This window comes from Pundamilia nyererei, unplaced genomic scaffold, assembly GCF_000239375.1.
Source record: "Pundamilia nyererei isolate P.nyererei 1_Seehausen unplaced genomic scaffold, PunNye1.0 scaffold00076, whole genome shotgun sequence".
Classification (NCBI taxonomy): Eukaryota; Metazoa; Chordata; class Actinopteri; order Cichliformes; family Cichlidae; genus Pundamilia; species Pundamilia nyererei.
This window is the reverse complement of record NW_005187477.1, coordinates 377620-393492: the sequence shown is the minus strand read 5'-3', so window position 1 is coordinate 393492 and position 15873 is coordinate 377620. Positions and strand designations below refer to the sequence as shown.

Genomic DNA, 15873 nt, shown 5'->3' with positions numbered 1-15873 from the left:
TTATGTGCAGAATGAAATGAACGATATGTACCGAGATAAAAATATACGTGCAAAAAATCAAAGGAGCTAGTCGGATGATATCAGTCGATAAACTTTAGATGTTACAGGAAGGCTCACGAGCTCAGTCTTTACAAACACAGAGCAGAAACCACTTTACTCTGTACACTTTCATAAACTGCTAAATTCAAAATTCCAGAATCAAATTCCTGCAGCTCAAAGTGAAATTTAGACTTTTAACATAATGTGCACGAGACAAATCTATAAGTAAAAACTCCTATTGTGGAGAAAGTTTGGTTTCAAATCATGCATGTCTCTGATAAAGTCAAGTAAATATGATGTTAAAGATTCATAGTGGGTCTGTCATAAATGTTATTAAATCATCTTCGTCCCCGTCCTCTCGTTACCCTCTTGTTTTTCCTCCTCCTTCCTCCCCCCCCCTCCCTCTGGGCCCATGACAGGAAGCCAATCGATGCGTCTCTTGTTTGCTCGTCTTCCTCTAATTAATTTTCTGGCTCATTCAGAACTTGTTTGTTCCTCTGCAGTCTCACGAGGTGTGTGTGTGTGTGTGTGTGTGAGAGAGAGAGTGAGAAAGAAATGGGCACGAGTTCAGGTTTTGCTTTTAGCTGGTGAGTTATGTGCGTTAGCTCTCTGACCGCTGCGTTTGTACCAAACACAAACTCTGAAATGTCCACATTTACTGCTCTTGCCAGCATCGTAATTTATTCACCAACGTCACACAAATCGCGCCCGCTCCAGTTCACAGGAAGCGTTTTCATTCACCAGTCGCTGTGCTGCGTTCTCATTTTGTTCACTTGGTTATTTGAGAATATTTTTCCACCTGCAGTTGATGAAGACGCTGTAGTTGAGTACGAGAATAGAACTCTGAAGATGAAGAAGAATTAGTCAGTCAGTGTGCTGACATCATTGCCCTGCTGAGTGAACCCAGTGACCTCCATCAGATGGTGAATGAACCGCTTTGAGTGACTGGATTAAGCAGTTCATGCCTGTTTGTGTCCCACACTTTCCCTTCCAGAGGACTCCTCTGGTGGCCCTCACTTCCTGGTGACAGCAGGCGCTCAAAGCTGTGGCACTAACGAGGGGGCGCTCACCGTCGCCCCCACCTGACTCACCTTTCTCTCACATCCTGCAGGGGGCAATCAAAGTGTAGCTTTGGGTAGCTTTGGCTTCACTCTGTCTCTCTCTCTCCCTCTGTTCTGCTGGGTGATGCGTAGACATCGTGGGTACGCTGAGGCCGGATGAGAAGGCCATAATGACCTATGTTTCCTGCTTCTATCACGCCTTCTCTGGCGCACAGAAGGTGAGCTCCTCACCCGTCAGACTCACATTAACACTCAGCGCTGCGAAGAAAAACCCTGAAATGCACCAAAGTTTCCATCGTTGGTAAAACACATTTGTTATTTAAAGTTTTTAGAGTGTGAAAAGATCAGAGGTGAAATCACAGCAACATGCTGCAATTCCAGCCCAGCGTTTATTAGATGGAAGTTTGAGCTCGCTCGATCCAACAGTTCAGCTGCACTTATGGTTTTATACACATTCAGTCAAATATTATCTGCAGAACAGGAAACTGAGCAGGAGCATGATGGGAACTTTTGGTGCTTCTGTCTCGGCTCTTTGGACATCAGCTGTTTCCCTCAAAATGCTCCAGACTTTATGGGCTGGACTTAAACTCGGCGGTCACCTGCACTGATTGCTTTCCATGCATGCTTCTGTGGGTGATTTTGACGTTTACATTTCTTCTTTCCACTGAGATCATGCACAGATTTCGATTTATGGATATCTCAGCTGGAACATGAAACGCTTTATATTGACGAGGATTCTTCCTCCGGGAAAGCGGCAAACCGCCGGTGGTCATGCTGCTGATGTGGTTTAGAGAAACCAGACCGGTCTGGATTCATTACTGTGGGAAACATTAGCTGATGTCTCAAGTTTCTTTTCAGCTATTAACACTTTTCAAACTATTCTAAATGTTTTATATGATATGACCTGTGTCTTATATTCTGGTGAAAGCATAGCCTGTAAGCTTATTGGACGAGCAGCATAAATGCAGATGTTTTGTTGTACAGTAGGTATGACCTTGAATCAGCTTATCAAATTCTGTGTTTTATATTTCAGTGGTACAGTAGTGTAATATCCTAGGCAGACGCACTGACGTGGACTGCAGCGCTACATGAACTGTAACTAGAAGCACTGATTCCCAGGTTTTGAAGGGAGATGCATGAAGTTTTAAATACACACAGAATGACTTTGGCACATTGAACTAACCATCGAGAGCTGGAGCATGTTTGTAGCAGTCATATTAAGCCCTGGTTTGACCTACATTGGCGTTTTTGCCTTATTTTAAATAACACGTGCCTAAACTTGGCTCGACATTCCTCCCTCACTGCCTGCGTGTGGAGTGTGCGCACAGATTTGAAAAGCAAACATGCGTTTGTCACAGCTGCAATGAAAGGCCAGGCTGAGGTACTAATAAGCAGCGGTAGACACTTATTTTGAAGCTCAGTTTAGTGACTTTATTATGAAGCTTTGAGCTCAGAGAGTAGACTCTGATGGAGTTTTATCCAGTCATGTCCAGCTCCACTCATCACTCTCCCTCCTAATAGGCTGAGACAGCCGCAAATCGAATCTGCAAAGTGCTGGCTGTCAACCAGGAGAACGAGCAAATGATGGAGGACTACGAGAAACTGGCCAGTGATGTGAGTATCGAAACATGCCATCTTTTACTTGCACAGCAGACTTTGGAGAAAGGAGGACGACCCGTTCGTCTGTCCTGTTTTCACCGTGCTGTCCTCTCTGCCTCCAGCTCCTGGAGTGGATCCGTCGGACCATCCCCTGGCTGGAGAACCGAACCCAAGAGAAGACTGTAAATGACATGCAGGTGAAACAGGAGGACTTCAGAGACTACCGCTGTGTGCACAAACCACCCAAGGTATAGAAAACCTCGCGTGAACTGTTCTCAGCATTTCTAAACAAAGAAAAAAGGCTCTCAAACTCCTGGATCGCCTGCCAGACCCAAATCTTTGTAGTGGAAAGTTTAATCTCATTAATCTTACTCAGTGTTCAATATTTGTTTTCTTCCAAAATAATCTTATTCTTCTTGACATTTAAAATCTGGGTTTTTAAACTCATTCATGGTGTAGCTTCTGCAGAGTGGTTGCTTGTGTCCCTGAGGTTCATCAGTGTTTGTTCATTTTTGTTATAATTGTGTCCCTCTGGAGAGGAAACAAGGAGAAATGGCTCAGAGTCTGCTGGAAAATGTTTCTGCAAATATTTTCTCACATGTTACTCTGACCTCTCTCTGCACAGAGCTTCTTCAGCCTTGTTGTTACAAGCATTTAAATTGAGGCAGAGTTGTATACTGTGTATTCACATTAACCAGTTATTATAGTGTGTTAATCTCACACTGCGTGGCAGCACGAGCCCTTTTCCCAAGACCTTATTCTATGCATTTAGCTTATAATGCTCTGATTTTATGTCTGAAAATGCACAGGTTCTCTAAACCTGCATTCTTTCCAGTGACCAGCAGGGGTTGTCTTGTCCATTTAACCTGTACAGATGAACAGCTCTTCGGCTTCTTTGCTCTGACTTCAGATAACATTTTGAAGAGTTTATGCTCTTAATCGCTGGAACCTTTGTATCTGTGGCATCGCCATATAAGAGCGCTGTGCCCTCTCACATATGAATGTTGGTTTTCCTCTGCTGAATGTGTCCAGTGACACTGAGATGTTCCTGTCTGCAGGTCCAAGAGAAATGCCAGCTGGAGATCAGCTTCAACACTCTGCAGACTAAACTGAGACTCAGCAACAGACCTGCCTTCATGCCGTCAGAAGGACGCATGGTGTCGGTATGAAACTCGCACACAGTCGATGGGAAAAGTTACACCACACTTGAAGCTGCGCGACACAACTTCATTATCATCAGTCGCAAAGCAGCCTGTCGCACGCTAACAGAGGATTTGTAAAGATTGGTGTAAAAACTGATTCAGTTATAGCTTAGTGAGTTTAACACAGTCAGTGTTAAGTTACTTTTCTGTGTTTGTTAACAAACAATCCAGCTTTAAGTTCCCTTGTAAATATTACAGCAGTTTCACACCACCTCTTTCACACTTTTCTGCACGTATGAGATGTTTTACTGTGTTTGGAGTTTCTGCTCTACAGTAACTCTTGCTGTTTGCTCTCAGGACATCAACAAAGCGTGGCACAATCTGGAAGGAGCAGAGAAAGGCTACGAGGAGTGGATCCTCAGCGAGATCAGGCGTCTGGAGAGACTGGAGCATCTGGCCGTCAAGTTCCACCAGAAGTGTGCCATCCATGAATCCTGGACCGACGGTATGTAAATTCCATCGCGGTGAAGCAAACGTCTTCACCACGCCAGAATGCTCGTCTCTGAATAAGTGAGGCTTTTGTGCATGCAGGTAAGGAGGCCATGCTTACCCAGAAAGACTATGAGACGTGCACCCTGTCAGAAGTCAAGGCGCTGCTCCGGAAACACGAGGCCTTTGAGAGCGACCTGGCCGCCCACCAGGACAGAGTGGAGCAGATCGCCGCCATCGCGCAGGAGCTCAAGTAAGAGTGGAGCCGCTAACATCTCTGACTTCATTAGCATCGGTTCCTGAACGTTCCTCGTGGCTTCTTTCATGCATAAACGCACAAAGCAGGTCGGGCAGCTCTATTCTTCATAGTTTGTGATAATTCTTTCCTTGCACGCGGGTTTGTGGTCAGCATAGTACCTGCGGCTCGCTGTGAGGTGAAACACGCAGCATCATTTGCTGCTAGCTCCCGATGGCTCTCGTCTCCACGTCAGGGTTCATTTATTCTGAGTAATGAAGCTGCTAAATATGCACAAGTCTCATTTTGGAAACTTACTGATGGTTTGTGCTGCTGCCCGAAGCTGCTGGTGTGTAATAATCGGTTCCAGCAGATCATTTTTCACAGTTGGAGTATTATTCGTTTTGTTCTCATTTGAATTCTTAGATGTACCGCCCGCGGGGCAAACAACTTTAACTTCAGTTCTTTCTTCTTTTTCTTCCAACACTCACATTATTTTCACAACTTCCTTTAACATCGTCTCGAGTTGCATTAAATCCACATTTCAGTCAGAAATGGACAAAACTACAGAGCAAAGTGGTGAAGAAGCAGCTCCGGTGTTCTTTGGAGACGCCTGTGCATTTTTTCAGAATAAAGAAGCAGCTTTGAGGCTTCTGTCAGGTCACTTTGGTTTGATCGACACAGACTCAGAGCAGTCGCCTGATGCCTTTCCCCTCTCTAAAATTTTAAACCAGACTTGACGTCCAAAATCTGACCTCACAGTCAGATGGTGTCGATTAACAGAAAGAAGTGCGTCTGAAAGTGAATCTGATCATGAGAAGTGCTCGACAAAGGAAAACCCTTTTTTCTTTTCTTCCTTTTCCAGTGAACTGGACTACTACGATGCCGCCAGTGTCAACGCTCGCTGTCAGAAGATCTGCGATCAGTGGGACGTCCTGGGAGCCCTCACCCACAAACGCAAAGAGTCACTGGAGGTACGATTCGGCCTGTTTGTGCAGCACCTTTTGAGCTTTAAAAGGATTTTGACAGGATCATCATTTGACACAATCAAATGTCAAATGTATTTTAAAATGTATTGAAATGTATTTTAATAAGGCCGTCTTCTGTTTTCTTGCCGACAGAGGACAGAGAAGCAGCTGGAGTCGATAGATGAGCTGTACCTGGAGTACGCCAAGAGAGCGGCACCTTTCAACAACTGGATGGAGGGAGCTATGGAGGACCTGCAGGACATGTTCATCGTCCACAACATTGAGGAGATCCAGGTATCTGGGAACTGGGAAGTCAAGTGGTGAATAAACAAGTGCAGCATATGAAACATACAGCGGAGGTCCGGCACTGAGCCAAAGAAACGTTCCAGTGTTTACTATTTAAAGCCACAGAGCTACGTTTATCCCACAAAAAACAGAAAACCCAGCAAACGTGTTTCTTTCCTCCTTCTCTCAGGGTCTGATCACAGCCCACGAGCAGTTCAAGTCCACCCTGCCCGAGGCCAACAAGGAGCGCGAGGCTATCCAGTCCATCCAGTCCGAGGTGCAGAAGATCGCCCAGAGCAACGGCATCAAGCTGAGCAGCGGAAACCCGTACACCTCCATCACACCTGAGAGCATCAACAGCAAGTGGGAACAGGTGAGCTGCTGTTTAACGAAGGCTGACGTGAATCATTTTAAGGCAATAAACGTGTAGCTCATTCATGCCAGAGCAGTAAACTATTAATGCTGTCTGCTGCTTTAATGACGCAGCGCAGATTTTTCCTCTTAAAAGCTTTTTCCCCGGTGAACCCTACATAGAAGAAGAACCGTTTGTCCAGTGTGTTAAAAACGCTGCCCTCTACAGGCTGAGTGAATGTTTTTCTGCAGCTGGTGCTTCATGTTTGTGCGTTTGTGTGGGTGCAGTTGTTTCTAATTCTTCTTTGTGTGCATTTGCAGGCGATGGCTATGGTGCCACTGCGTGACAACGCCCTGCAGGAAGAGCTGAACAAGCAGAACTCCAACGACACTCTGAGAGCCACATTCGCCACTCAGGCCAACACGGTTGGCGCTTACATCCAGGCCAAAATGGAGGTAACGGATCAGCCCCCACAGTCACAACGTGCTCCGCATTATGTCGAGGTTTTCACGTTTGCTCAGCTGTGTGCAGTTTGTCACTTTGCAGACACTTTGTGAAACACAGACTCACAGAGCAAATGTAAGACAGGGTGCAGGATTTACCCACAGCCTGAAGAGCTCTTCAGTTTGTAGATGTTGTATCCATGAGCTTTGTTTAGATTAGATCGTCACTGTGCATGCACACTGCGTTACTCTTCAGCATCCTTACAGAAAAAAAAAATCTTACAATCATTTGGAAAAGTTTATTTAGAAAAGTGTTTTTTGTTTTTATAAATATGTTCGAGTGTCAGCGTTTCAGGTGTTTGTGTGTTTGTGTTGGCAGGAAGTTGGCAGGATATCCATTGAAATGAACGGCACCCTGGAGGACCAGCTGACCAACCTGAAGGAATACCAGAAGAGCATCATATCATACACACCCGAAATTAACAAGCTGGAGGGATACCACCAACACATCCAGGAGGCGCTCATCTTCGACAACCAGTACACTTCCTACACGATGGAGGTAACGCAAACGCACACAAAACCTTCAGCAATGAATGAATGAAGTCTTTTTCACTTCCCAAATGAAAATGTTTGAAAGTAGGACAGCTGTGTGACATAATGTGTGCATGAGCTCTGTAACAAAACGAGCTCATGCTTTGTGTTAACCTTTGAGGACACTGTCAAACCAGAGTCCTCTCTCGCATCTCAGTTCTTAACCTCTCCTGTCAACCCCGCCCCATCACTGCAGCACCTCCGGGTGGGCTGGGAGCAGCTGCTCACCACCATCGCCAGAACCATCAACGAGGTCGAGAACCAGATCCTGACGCGTGACGCCAAGGGCATCAGCCAGGAGCAGCTGTACGAGTACCGCGCCTCCTTCAACCACTTTGACAAGGTCAGGGCCCGAGCTCTGCGCTCACCGGTTAATTATTACACCTGTTCTGTTACCCTGTTATCAAACCTCACAGTATTACAGAGTATTAGGTGTTTAGGTTGGCAGTGATACCTGAGGAGAAACCCTGTTTTTGTTTCATGTGTCGATCTAAAAATTATAAACATGAAGCGTTTAATGATTTTTACCATTACATATACAATACATGATGGTGTAGACCAGCTATGATGCACCAAGCATCTTATGTATTTGTCTGTGTAGAGTATAGTCGTTAGCAGTGGGTTAGTTGTGGTTAATTGGACTTCCTGAACAGTTTTCAGTGTGAGGATTTGGCCTCTGTTTTTCCTGTTTATTTATAATGTGACTGACTGGATGTTTAGACCTTAAATGGGGGTGAGAGAGGAGCCAGACATGTAAGTACTCATCCTGATGTTTCACTCGCGAGCACAGGCGGTGTTGGTGAAATTTAAAAAAAGGCACGGATGGTGACTGGCTTTTACCAGGAGGGTGAAGAGTGAGGAAACATCCAGTTAGCAAAAGGCTACTTGTTTTAAATCGGCTAAGAAATGCTACATTTGGTCTGAAATGTGTTATTTTTGGGTTGCACTTGGTCTTTTTCCCCTCACTGGACATGCAAACCTGCAGATGTCTGTCATCCCTTTGGAACGCTGTTTTCTGCATTTAAAAAAACTAAACTAAACCTACCAGATGTCATTTTTTGTGTTTTGTGGTGGTTAAACGTGATGATTGAAAGCTCTCAGCTGTCAGAGAGGAGGACGACATTGCCATCGTTCACCATCTCATGCCGCTCTGTGTGTGTCGCTCATTCATGCCACTATCTGACACGGTGGTCACTCACCCGTCAGTCTTTTTGTTCGTCACATCAGTGTGTTTATTTCTTGACGACACAACACTGGAACTATTCTTCGCACTCAGTACAAAGAAAGCACTTGTAGCAACCCGCTGAGCCCATTTCAGTCTTTGCATGGATGCTTTTCTCTAAATTTGGGAACATTGTGTCAGTTTTCAATAAAAACTGAATGCAGTGATTTTCTAATTATTTAAATTCTGAACTATATACATTTAAAAATGCTGCAGAGACGACACCACAGTTTTTGAAACTGAGGTTTGTTCTCACTTAAATATAGATACATTTTTTAATTTTTGAGGCCTTAACATGTATCATAATTTAATGCATAAAAAATAAGCATAAAAAGGTAACAACTGCATTAAAACAGTGGATCTCTGCGTGAAAGTCTTTTGTGAAACCACAACAGTTCATTGCTGTGTCCATGAATGCAAGCTGCTCTGGACTGAAGAGGACCGGGATCATCTGTCTTTGTTATTCATTCACGCTCGTGATTGGTGGAGATTAAAAAGTGACAGTTTGTGAACATCACAGCTCTTGAGTGGGTGTGGGGGTTTGTGTATGTGTGGCGACATTGTCTAAACATCCATAAATGTGTGTCCCTTCGTCCTCCATGTCTTCATCGTCTCCCTGCATGCTGTGGATCTCATGGTCACTGTCCTCCACCGCCACCATCCCTGTGTTACGATTGGTTCATCCTCACGATGCGATGCTCTGTCATTGGGTGTTTGGCTGATCTCAGGACCACAGCGGGGCCCTGCAGGCCGAGGAGTTCAAGGCCTGTTTGATCAGTCTGGGCTACGATGTGGAGAAGGACAAGCAGGTAGGAGCTCAAGGATTGGACGGAGGGAGAGCCGGCGTCATCGGCGTCTGAGCAGGAGTGCAGAGATCACTGCCAGCCACATTCAGCCAATCACAATCGATGTTTCTTTTACTGATTTTATACACTGACATATAGAAGTCAGACAATTCAGCATCTAGCAACATTTGTAGCTTAATTGATTTTATTTTTTCCACACCGGCTACAAATGGTTGATGTTTTGAAGCCATAAAAATTTGCATTGCAAATAAAAAAAAGTAACCAGAAACAGCCTGAAATAGACAAAAATGAAAAGAAACTATTTCGACATTATTGCATGAAATAAAATTGGATAAGCAGGTTGAACAATTACAGTATTAATAATTAGGTCAACTAAATGAGGTTTCTATTTTTGATGCTCTGTGGCGTGATGAAGTGTAACTGGTCAGTGATCAGTCGGTGCTCCTGCTCAGAGCCTGCTGCCGTGCTCTGCGTTCAGGCAGGGTTCAGTCCATCGGCATGGAGGTTCGTGGAAGTGTTGCGTCCCTGTTTGTCCACCGGGGGTCTCTGTTGCTTTGTGCTGCTTCAGCTCACTCTCTGAACGGACCCCACCCCTCAGCTGTCTGTCTGCCCGTCAGGTTTTTACTTTGCTGCGAGACTTTCTGTTAACTGTTTGTGCTTTTTATGGCTTTTTTCTCACTCACTCACTGTTTGATCTCAATATTTCTGTCCATCCTTCACTCTGCTGCTCTCTCTCTGTCCCTCGTATCTCTCTGACTCCGTCTTTGTCTACTCACCACCTCCTCCCTCCGACCTATCCTGTGCTGTGGCGGCCTGCAGAAGCGATCAGGACAGATGATGTCAGATGATTTCCGGGCTCTACTCATTTCTACAGGAAACAGCCTGGTACTGCTGCTGGCATGAAGCTCTTTCAGGGTGTCTGCAGGTCCAGAAATATCCTAATGCAGTTTAATTAGTCACAAGCTTTGAAGCACCCAAAAGAAGCAGTTAAGGATGCTCTGTGTTTTTGCTTTCACCTGAATCAGAGGGACAGGATATGGATATGGAAGCTAGAACTTTTTGATTTATTCCATTATATTCTCGTCCAAGTCGGGCTTTGTCCCCTGTGGGAGGTTTAGCCTCTGACAAAATCAGTCCTGTTCATATTTTTATAACATTTAAACCAGGAAGTGAAACTCGTAATTCAAACAAATGGACCCAGGCAGGCAAATTATTGCTCAGTATTTCTAATTATTACTAATATTTTCTGTTTGGATATTTTGTGGATTTGCATGTGACCTGATACCTGCAGACACCCTGTGCTCTCCCTCTGATGCTCTCACTTCCTGTCCTTTTATGTCACATGTGTCACTTTAACATCCTTGATGATCAGTACTAACTGAAGGAAGCTGATGTTTTTCATGTAGACCATCCAAATTACTCTTCACTGTTTTCTCTTCGTGTCGTCATTTGTCTGTTTTTTTCCCTCCATCCCAACCACATATTGGGACTCCCATCAGGACTTTAATGGTAGTCCCTGTATTTTACATGCTTACAAACTGCAGGGGTTTTAGTACTCTTTCTGATTCCCAGACAATTCCAAACGGTGAGGCTGTCCCCTCATTTTACAGAAATCTATTCACTTTTCTGTCCCTTTTTGGCCATTTGAATAAAAACTGACTTAAATATGAAATAAAATGACCACAGACTAACCTCTGGCTGTGGCTAACGCCTCTTCAGTTTGCTCCTGTAACTGTGCGTCTGTTCCCTGAGTTCAAAGCGCAGTCTCTTCTGGGTTAACCTGTAATTTGTTGATGCCAGGGCGAAGCCGAATTTAATCGCATCATGGGTATAGTGGACCCCAACGGCAGCGGCGCCGTCACCTTCCAGGCCTTTATCGACTTCATGTCCACGGAAACGACCGACAGGGACACCGCGGACCAGGTCATCGCCTCCTTCAAGATCCTGGCTGCTGATAAGGTGAGTGCAGAACGACATCAGTGCTCATTTTTGATTGGACAAGAAAAATACGGGAGAAAAGAAATGTGCAGCAGGACGCTGACCACCAGCAGAGGGAGTATTTGTGTTCACAACTACAAGTCAGCACAAGCTTGAGGTTGAATCTGTGCAGAATATTCCTCACAGGTTGATATTAGGATTTATAATAATAATAACAAGCATCAGCACTTTGGCTTTAAGCTGCATCAGCAGCCCAGATTGTCTGTGTTATGGTTCATTTAAGCACTGGCCCCTAAAACACTGAGTGATTAAAGCTTTGGAAAATCTTAGTGACTTCTATGACATCAGCTCCTCAGGCGCACACAGCCTGACATTTGGAGAAGTTTTATAGGACTTCAGTTGTATCTTGGACCTGCACGGTGCTTTAGAGCAGTGGTCCTCAAAGTGGGCTGTGCAGCCCTGAGGAAAAGTGTCCTCTTAACAGTCTGCTGTGAGAGTGTGTGTCCTCAGGATAAATGGACGAGTAACTGGGACGAACAGGCCCAAACTAACTCTGTTTAAAGATCCCAAGATATTCAAACTCCAGACTTGAACTTGTGATCTGAAATGATCCATCAAACACAAACTTGGAACTAAATAATGATATTCAGCCAATAATACGATCCTCTGTTGTCTTAGAAGATCGATAACATAACAGTTTTTCATCTCTATTAAGCCGTCTGTCATTTAGTGCTTTAGCAGTGAACTCTTTGCCTCCTGTTTCCACCAGAACTACATCACAGCTGATGAGCTGAGGCGGGAGCTCCCTCCAGACCAGGCGGAGTACTGCATCGCCCGCATGGCACCCTACACGGGGCCCGACGCTGTCCCCGGAGCCCTCGACTACATGTCCTTCTCCACCGCCCTGTATGGAGAGAGTGACCTGTAGAGGAGGCGAGACGAGGAGGAGGGCTGGACAGATGGGGGGAGGGAGAGGGAGGTAGAGGAGACGCCGTGAGTCGAGCGCTGGGAAGAATTTTGAGTGGTGGTCACGATGTGCCCCTGCGAGTGCTGGTTTAGAAATCGTTAAGAGCTTGCTGATTGAGCTGTAGTTCTCTTGGTTTGGCCTCCAGCCCCACTGTCACAAAAGGATGTTCAGCATCAGTTTGTCATAAAGGTTTATTTGAACGGGCACATCTGGGGGCGTCTGTGGGACGGGGGGCAGAGTTGCTCTGTAGTGCGGGTCCTTAGCTTCACCCTCTCTGCCTTCATGGGGTTTAAACGGGGAGGGACGGGGGTTAGGATTATGGGGGGGGCACAAGCTAATCTGATACTTATGCTAATTTTTGTTTATTTTATTATAATTTTTCTTCTTCTTGCCGGGCGGGGGTCCAGGCCGTGTGTGAGGGGGGGTTTGATGTGGCGACTGGCAAGTTTGTGTATTAGATCCTGGAGAGATTTATGCTGCGGGGTCAGGGGTCAGAAGGGTGGGATGGAGGGGCGGGGGAGTTGACCAACCAGAGATAAAATGACCTATTCACCCATAATTCCCACGTTGCTGGATAAGGTGACCTGTCTAACCTCAGCTCTTTTCCTCTTCCTGTCTGCGTTTCTTTTTTTCCCCCTCTTTGTTTTTTTTTTTTTCTTTCTCATTCGTTTTCTGGACCAGGTGGGTGGTGGGAGGTGGGGGTGGGCGGGGCTTAGTGCTGTACATACTTATTTTTTCAGTCTGAAGAATGACACACACAGAGTCCCAGCCGTTGAGAGTAATCAACCGCAGGCCTTTCAGTAGGGCAAAGTAGACATTTATTATTAAAAAGATAATAAAGAAAATGAAACAAGAAAACAGAGAAATTTAAAAGCAGTTTCACCAGTGGATAGGGTTGAGCTTCCAGAAGTCTTTTCTTCAGGTTTTACTTTTTAATTTTGGCCAAACTAACCATGGAAAAGTTGACCTAAAGGCCTTCTCCTGTATAAAATCCATGATGAGCAACAGCATAATAATTACAAATATCTGCTTCTGTGAAATTATTCCTCTGTTAGGCATCGGGTGCTTGTTTAAGTACGAAAACCTCACATTTATATAAAAGTTTAGACTGTATTACTCAAAGTTAGTCGAGTTTCATCTACCTGGCATACATACGCGGGATGTCACGGATCCGTTTGATTGGCCGAATGAAGGTTCGTGAGGGGGAAGGTGAAAGTATTTGATAGATAAGCGTGCCTGTTGGTGGCTACAGCCCTGTTCCCTCCTCTATCTCTCTCCCCCTCACTTTCTCCCCCCTCCTTCCCCTCACTTGTCTCTGAAGAGAAGTACAAAAATCACTGCTAAGGAAGGAGGGAGGGGAATGTTTGGGGAGTCTCTGTGTAAACATTCCATTGTACGCAAAACGAAGAAAAACTTTTTAAAAAAAGGAAAATTGTTATGTAAAAGAACTATGCAATCATATTGTGCGCTCAATATCTGGGGAAAGCTGTGGTCATCAAACCAGGTCCCGCCTGAGTTTCCTGTCAAAATTAAACGGAGGACAAGTGATTTCTCCCGTCTTCGTGGGAGAGGAGGGGGAGCAGACGGGAAGGAAGCGGGAAGAGAAGACTCGGACCAAAAGCTTGTTTCTCTTTTTCATTCTTTTTTTCCCTGCGAGGTTGTAAAGAAATGAACTCTGGAATTGTGATTTTGTTTCTTTTTTTTTTTTCCTTTTTTGTACTCTTTAATATCAAACCTTATCTGCTGTACTGGAAACTGCAACGCCTTCTGTCTCTAATGATAAGTGAGTTTCACAAAGCACACATAAAAAGTTTCCTTACAAAAATACCTGCGACTGTCTTCATGTCTCGTTCTTGTGCGTGTCTGTGTTTTTAAACTTGAGATACAAAAGAGCAGATTTTCTCTTTAACTGTAAAAAGGAAACTAATCTCCAGCTTTGTACTTTGTGATAATCTTTGGTTTGTTGTAGCGTTACCAAAGTCATTAGGCAAATGTAAACAAACTAAAATGGGTCTTCAGTAACATCTTTTACACTCAGAGTGATTAAGGCATGCTGTGGTTACTGCAGCAGTTTTTGTTTGCTGACCAATCTGAAGGAAACATCATCATCCAGCACAATTGGGCTTATCCAGGTGACTTTCTTCAAGTCCACAGGAAATGTCCACTTAACCCTCAAAATGACCGTGATAAGTTAGCCAGTGGGATTGTTTGAGCGTTCATGAATTACTGAGAACCTGGAGTCAATGCAAAAGACTGCAGAGGTGGAACATTTAAATCACATTAAAGCTTGTAATTACAAAATAAACCCCGAATTTCACATGTACATTAACTTCCCATTATCCTCACCAAGAGGCCAATAAAAATACAAAGCTCTGAAAGTTGAAGACTAAAACATTCATGATAGTATACACTTTAAAGATAGTATACACGTCATAAAGCTCTCATAAATGCATTACTCTGCATGTGCTGACTCTGCAGAGAGAATATTTAACGAGAGATGATATGAAAGTAACAGAACGCCAGAGAGCCACACTGCTAGGTGGTGAGAATTACAATAAAATACAAATTATAGTCATGCGTGCAGTTTAGGACACGTGAAGTGCTATTACATGATTCCCAGCCAAGTTCAGCCCAGCAGCCAGTGAGGCTTTCTAATATAAATACGGAGTTGATACCATTTGAGTCATGCTCGGCCTGCACAGAGATTTTTGTGGGCTAAAGGAAATATTGGTACACTTCATCCTCTGTGCCAGTAGCACTCACTGAAGGGAGACAAATGAAAAGAAAAAGAAACCCACAGCACACAGGCATGGAGCTGCATTCTTCCAAAACACCAGTAACTTGGTGTTTTGGGTGCTGAGAGCACAATTTAACATGTTTGTGCGCAATCTATCGTAGGTGTTCAGACAGGTAAGAGAACGGATCATGGGATTTTATATAGTTGTTTCATGAAACAATGTTTGTTCTTCTTAAAGTTCAATGATCCATGATTGTGTTACTATTTTTAACGTTTTCACTTAGGAAGTTGTTTTTTTCCCTGCTTGTGATGTTTTTCCATTTAGTGAATTCCTCCAATTTCAAATTCATAACTATCTTTATACTTAATGTTAGAAGTGCAAATTTTTTTACTGCCTCCAAAAGATGAAAATCTGATCAAGTAAAAAAAGTAATAAAATCACTTAATTTAAAGTAGTACCGATCACAAGCTACTTGTTTATTTTAAATAAACGCATTCACGCAGCATCTCCATATGTGTCCCAATCAGTGCACTGAAACACGGGCGTGTGCGGAGGGGAAACGGGGCGACACCTTTCAATACTTTAAGCATATATATTGATGCTAAATCTTTTGTACCAGGAGGATATACAGGATTGTAAGTTAACTTGGGAAGAAATCTTTCTTTCACCGCTTTGTAGACCACTCTACCATTTCAATAATACATCTGTATGAGGGCACAGGGCTACACGGGAGCTTGAGAATCATACATATCACAAAAGTTTCTAATAAAATCTTTTAATCTAATTTAATTTTAATTTATTCATTTTAAATGCTGAAAATACCCCAGACCCCTTAACTTTAGAGGGGCTTTGGGTTTTTCCTTTAATTTGTCTCTCCTTCGTGCACACAGATGTTCATGCAGTTGTAAAAATAAACACATTTTTCTTTTGTTTATTTGAGTCTAAATTATTTCTTGAACTTTCAGAAGTGGCTCCAGGTGTTGTGAGAGAGACTGGAC

General features: G+C 44.0%; 1 protein-coding gene across 2 annotated transcripts; it reads left to right on the top strand.

The window, feature by feature from the left end:
* Positions 1–311: 311 nt before the first annotated feature.
* On the top strand, positions 312–12475 carry actn4 (actinin, alpha 4). Of its 2 annotated transcripts, XM_013911964.1 has the most exons (16): positions 312–1318; positions 2622–2714; positions 2822–2947; positions 3758–3862; positions 4199–4346; positions 4433–4583; positions 5431–5539; positions 5687–5827; positions 6009–6191; positions 6491–6625; positions 6993–7172; positions 7401–7547; positions 7925–7957; positions 9155–9235; positions 11033–11191; positions 11940–12475. In XM_013911964.1, the coding sequence occupies exons 1-16, from the start codon at positions 1271–1273 to the stop codon at positions 12096–12098; spliced, it is 1998 nt and encodes a 665-aa protein (XP_013767418.1). In that variant the 5' UTR covers positions 312–1270; the 3' UTR covers positions 12099–12475. The 2 variants fall into 2 exon arrangements, with proteins under 2 accessions (XP_013767418.1, XP_013767419.1); XM_013911965.1 differs by lacking the exon at positions 7925–7957 and having other exon boundaries at positions 313–1318.
* Positions 12476–15873: the final 3398 nt, after the last annotated feature.

Coding starts and splice junctions, on each gene's coding strand:
- actn4 (XM_013911964.1), top strand. CDS start 1,271: ATGACCTATGTTTCCTGCTTCTATCACGCCTTCTCTGGCGCACAGAAG. Junction 4,584..5,430: donor GCCATCGCGCAGGAGCTCAA/GTAAGAGTGGAG, acceptor TTCCTTTTCCAG/TGAACTGGACTACTACGATG. Junction 7,958..9,154: donor GTGAGAGAGGAGCCAGACAT/GTAAGTACTCAT, acceptor GGCTGATCTCAG/GACCACAGCGGGGCCCTGCA.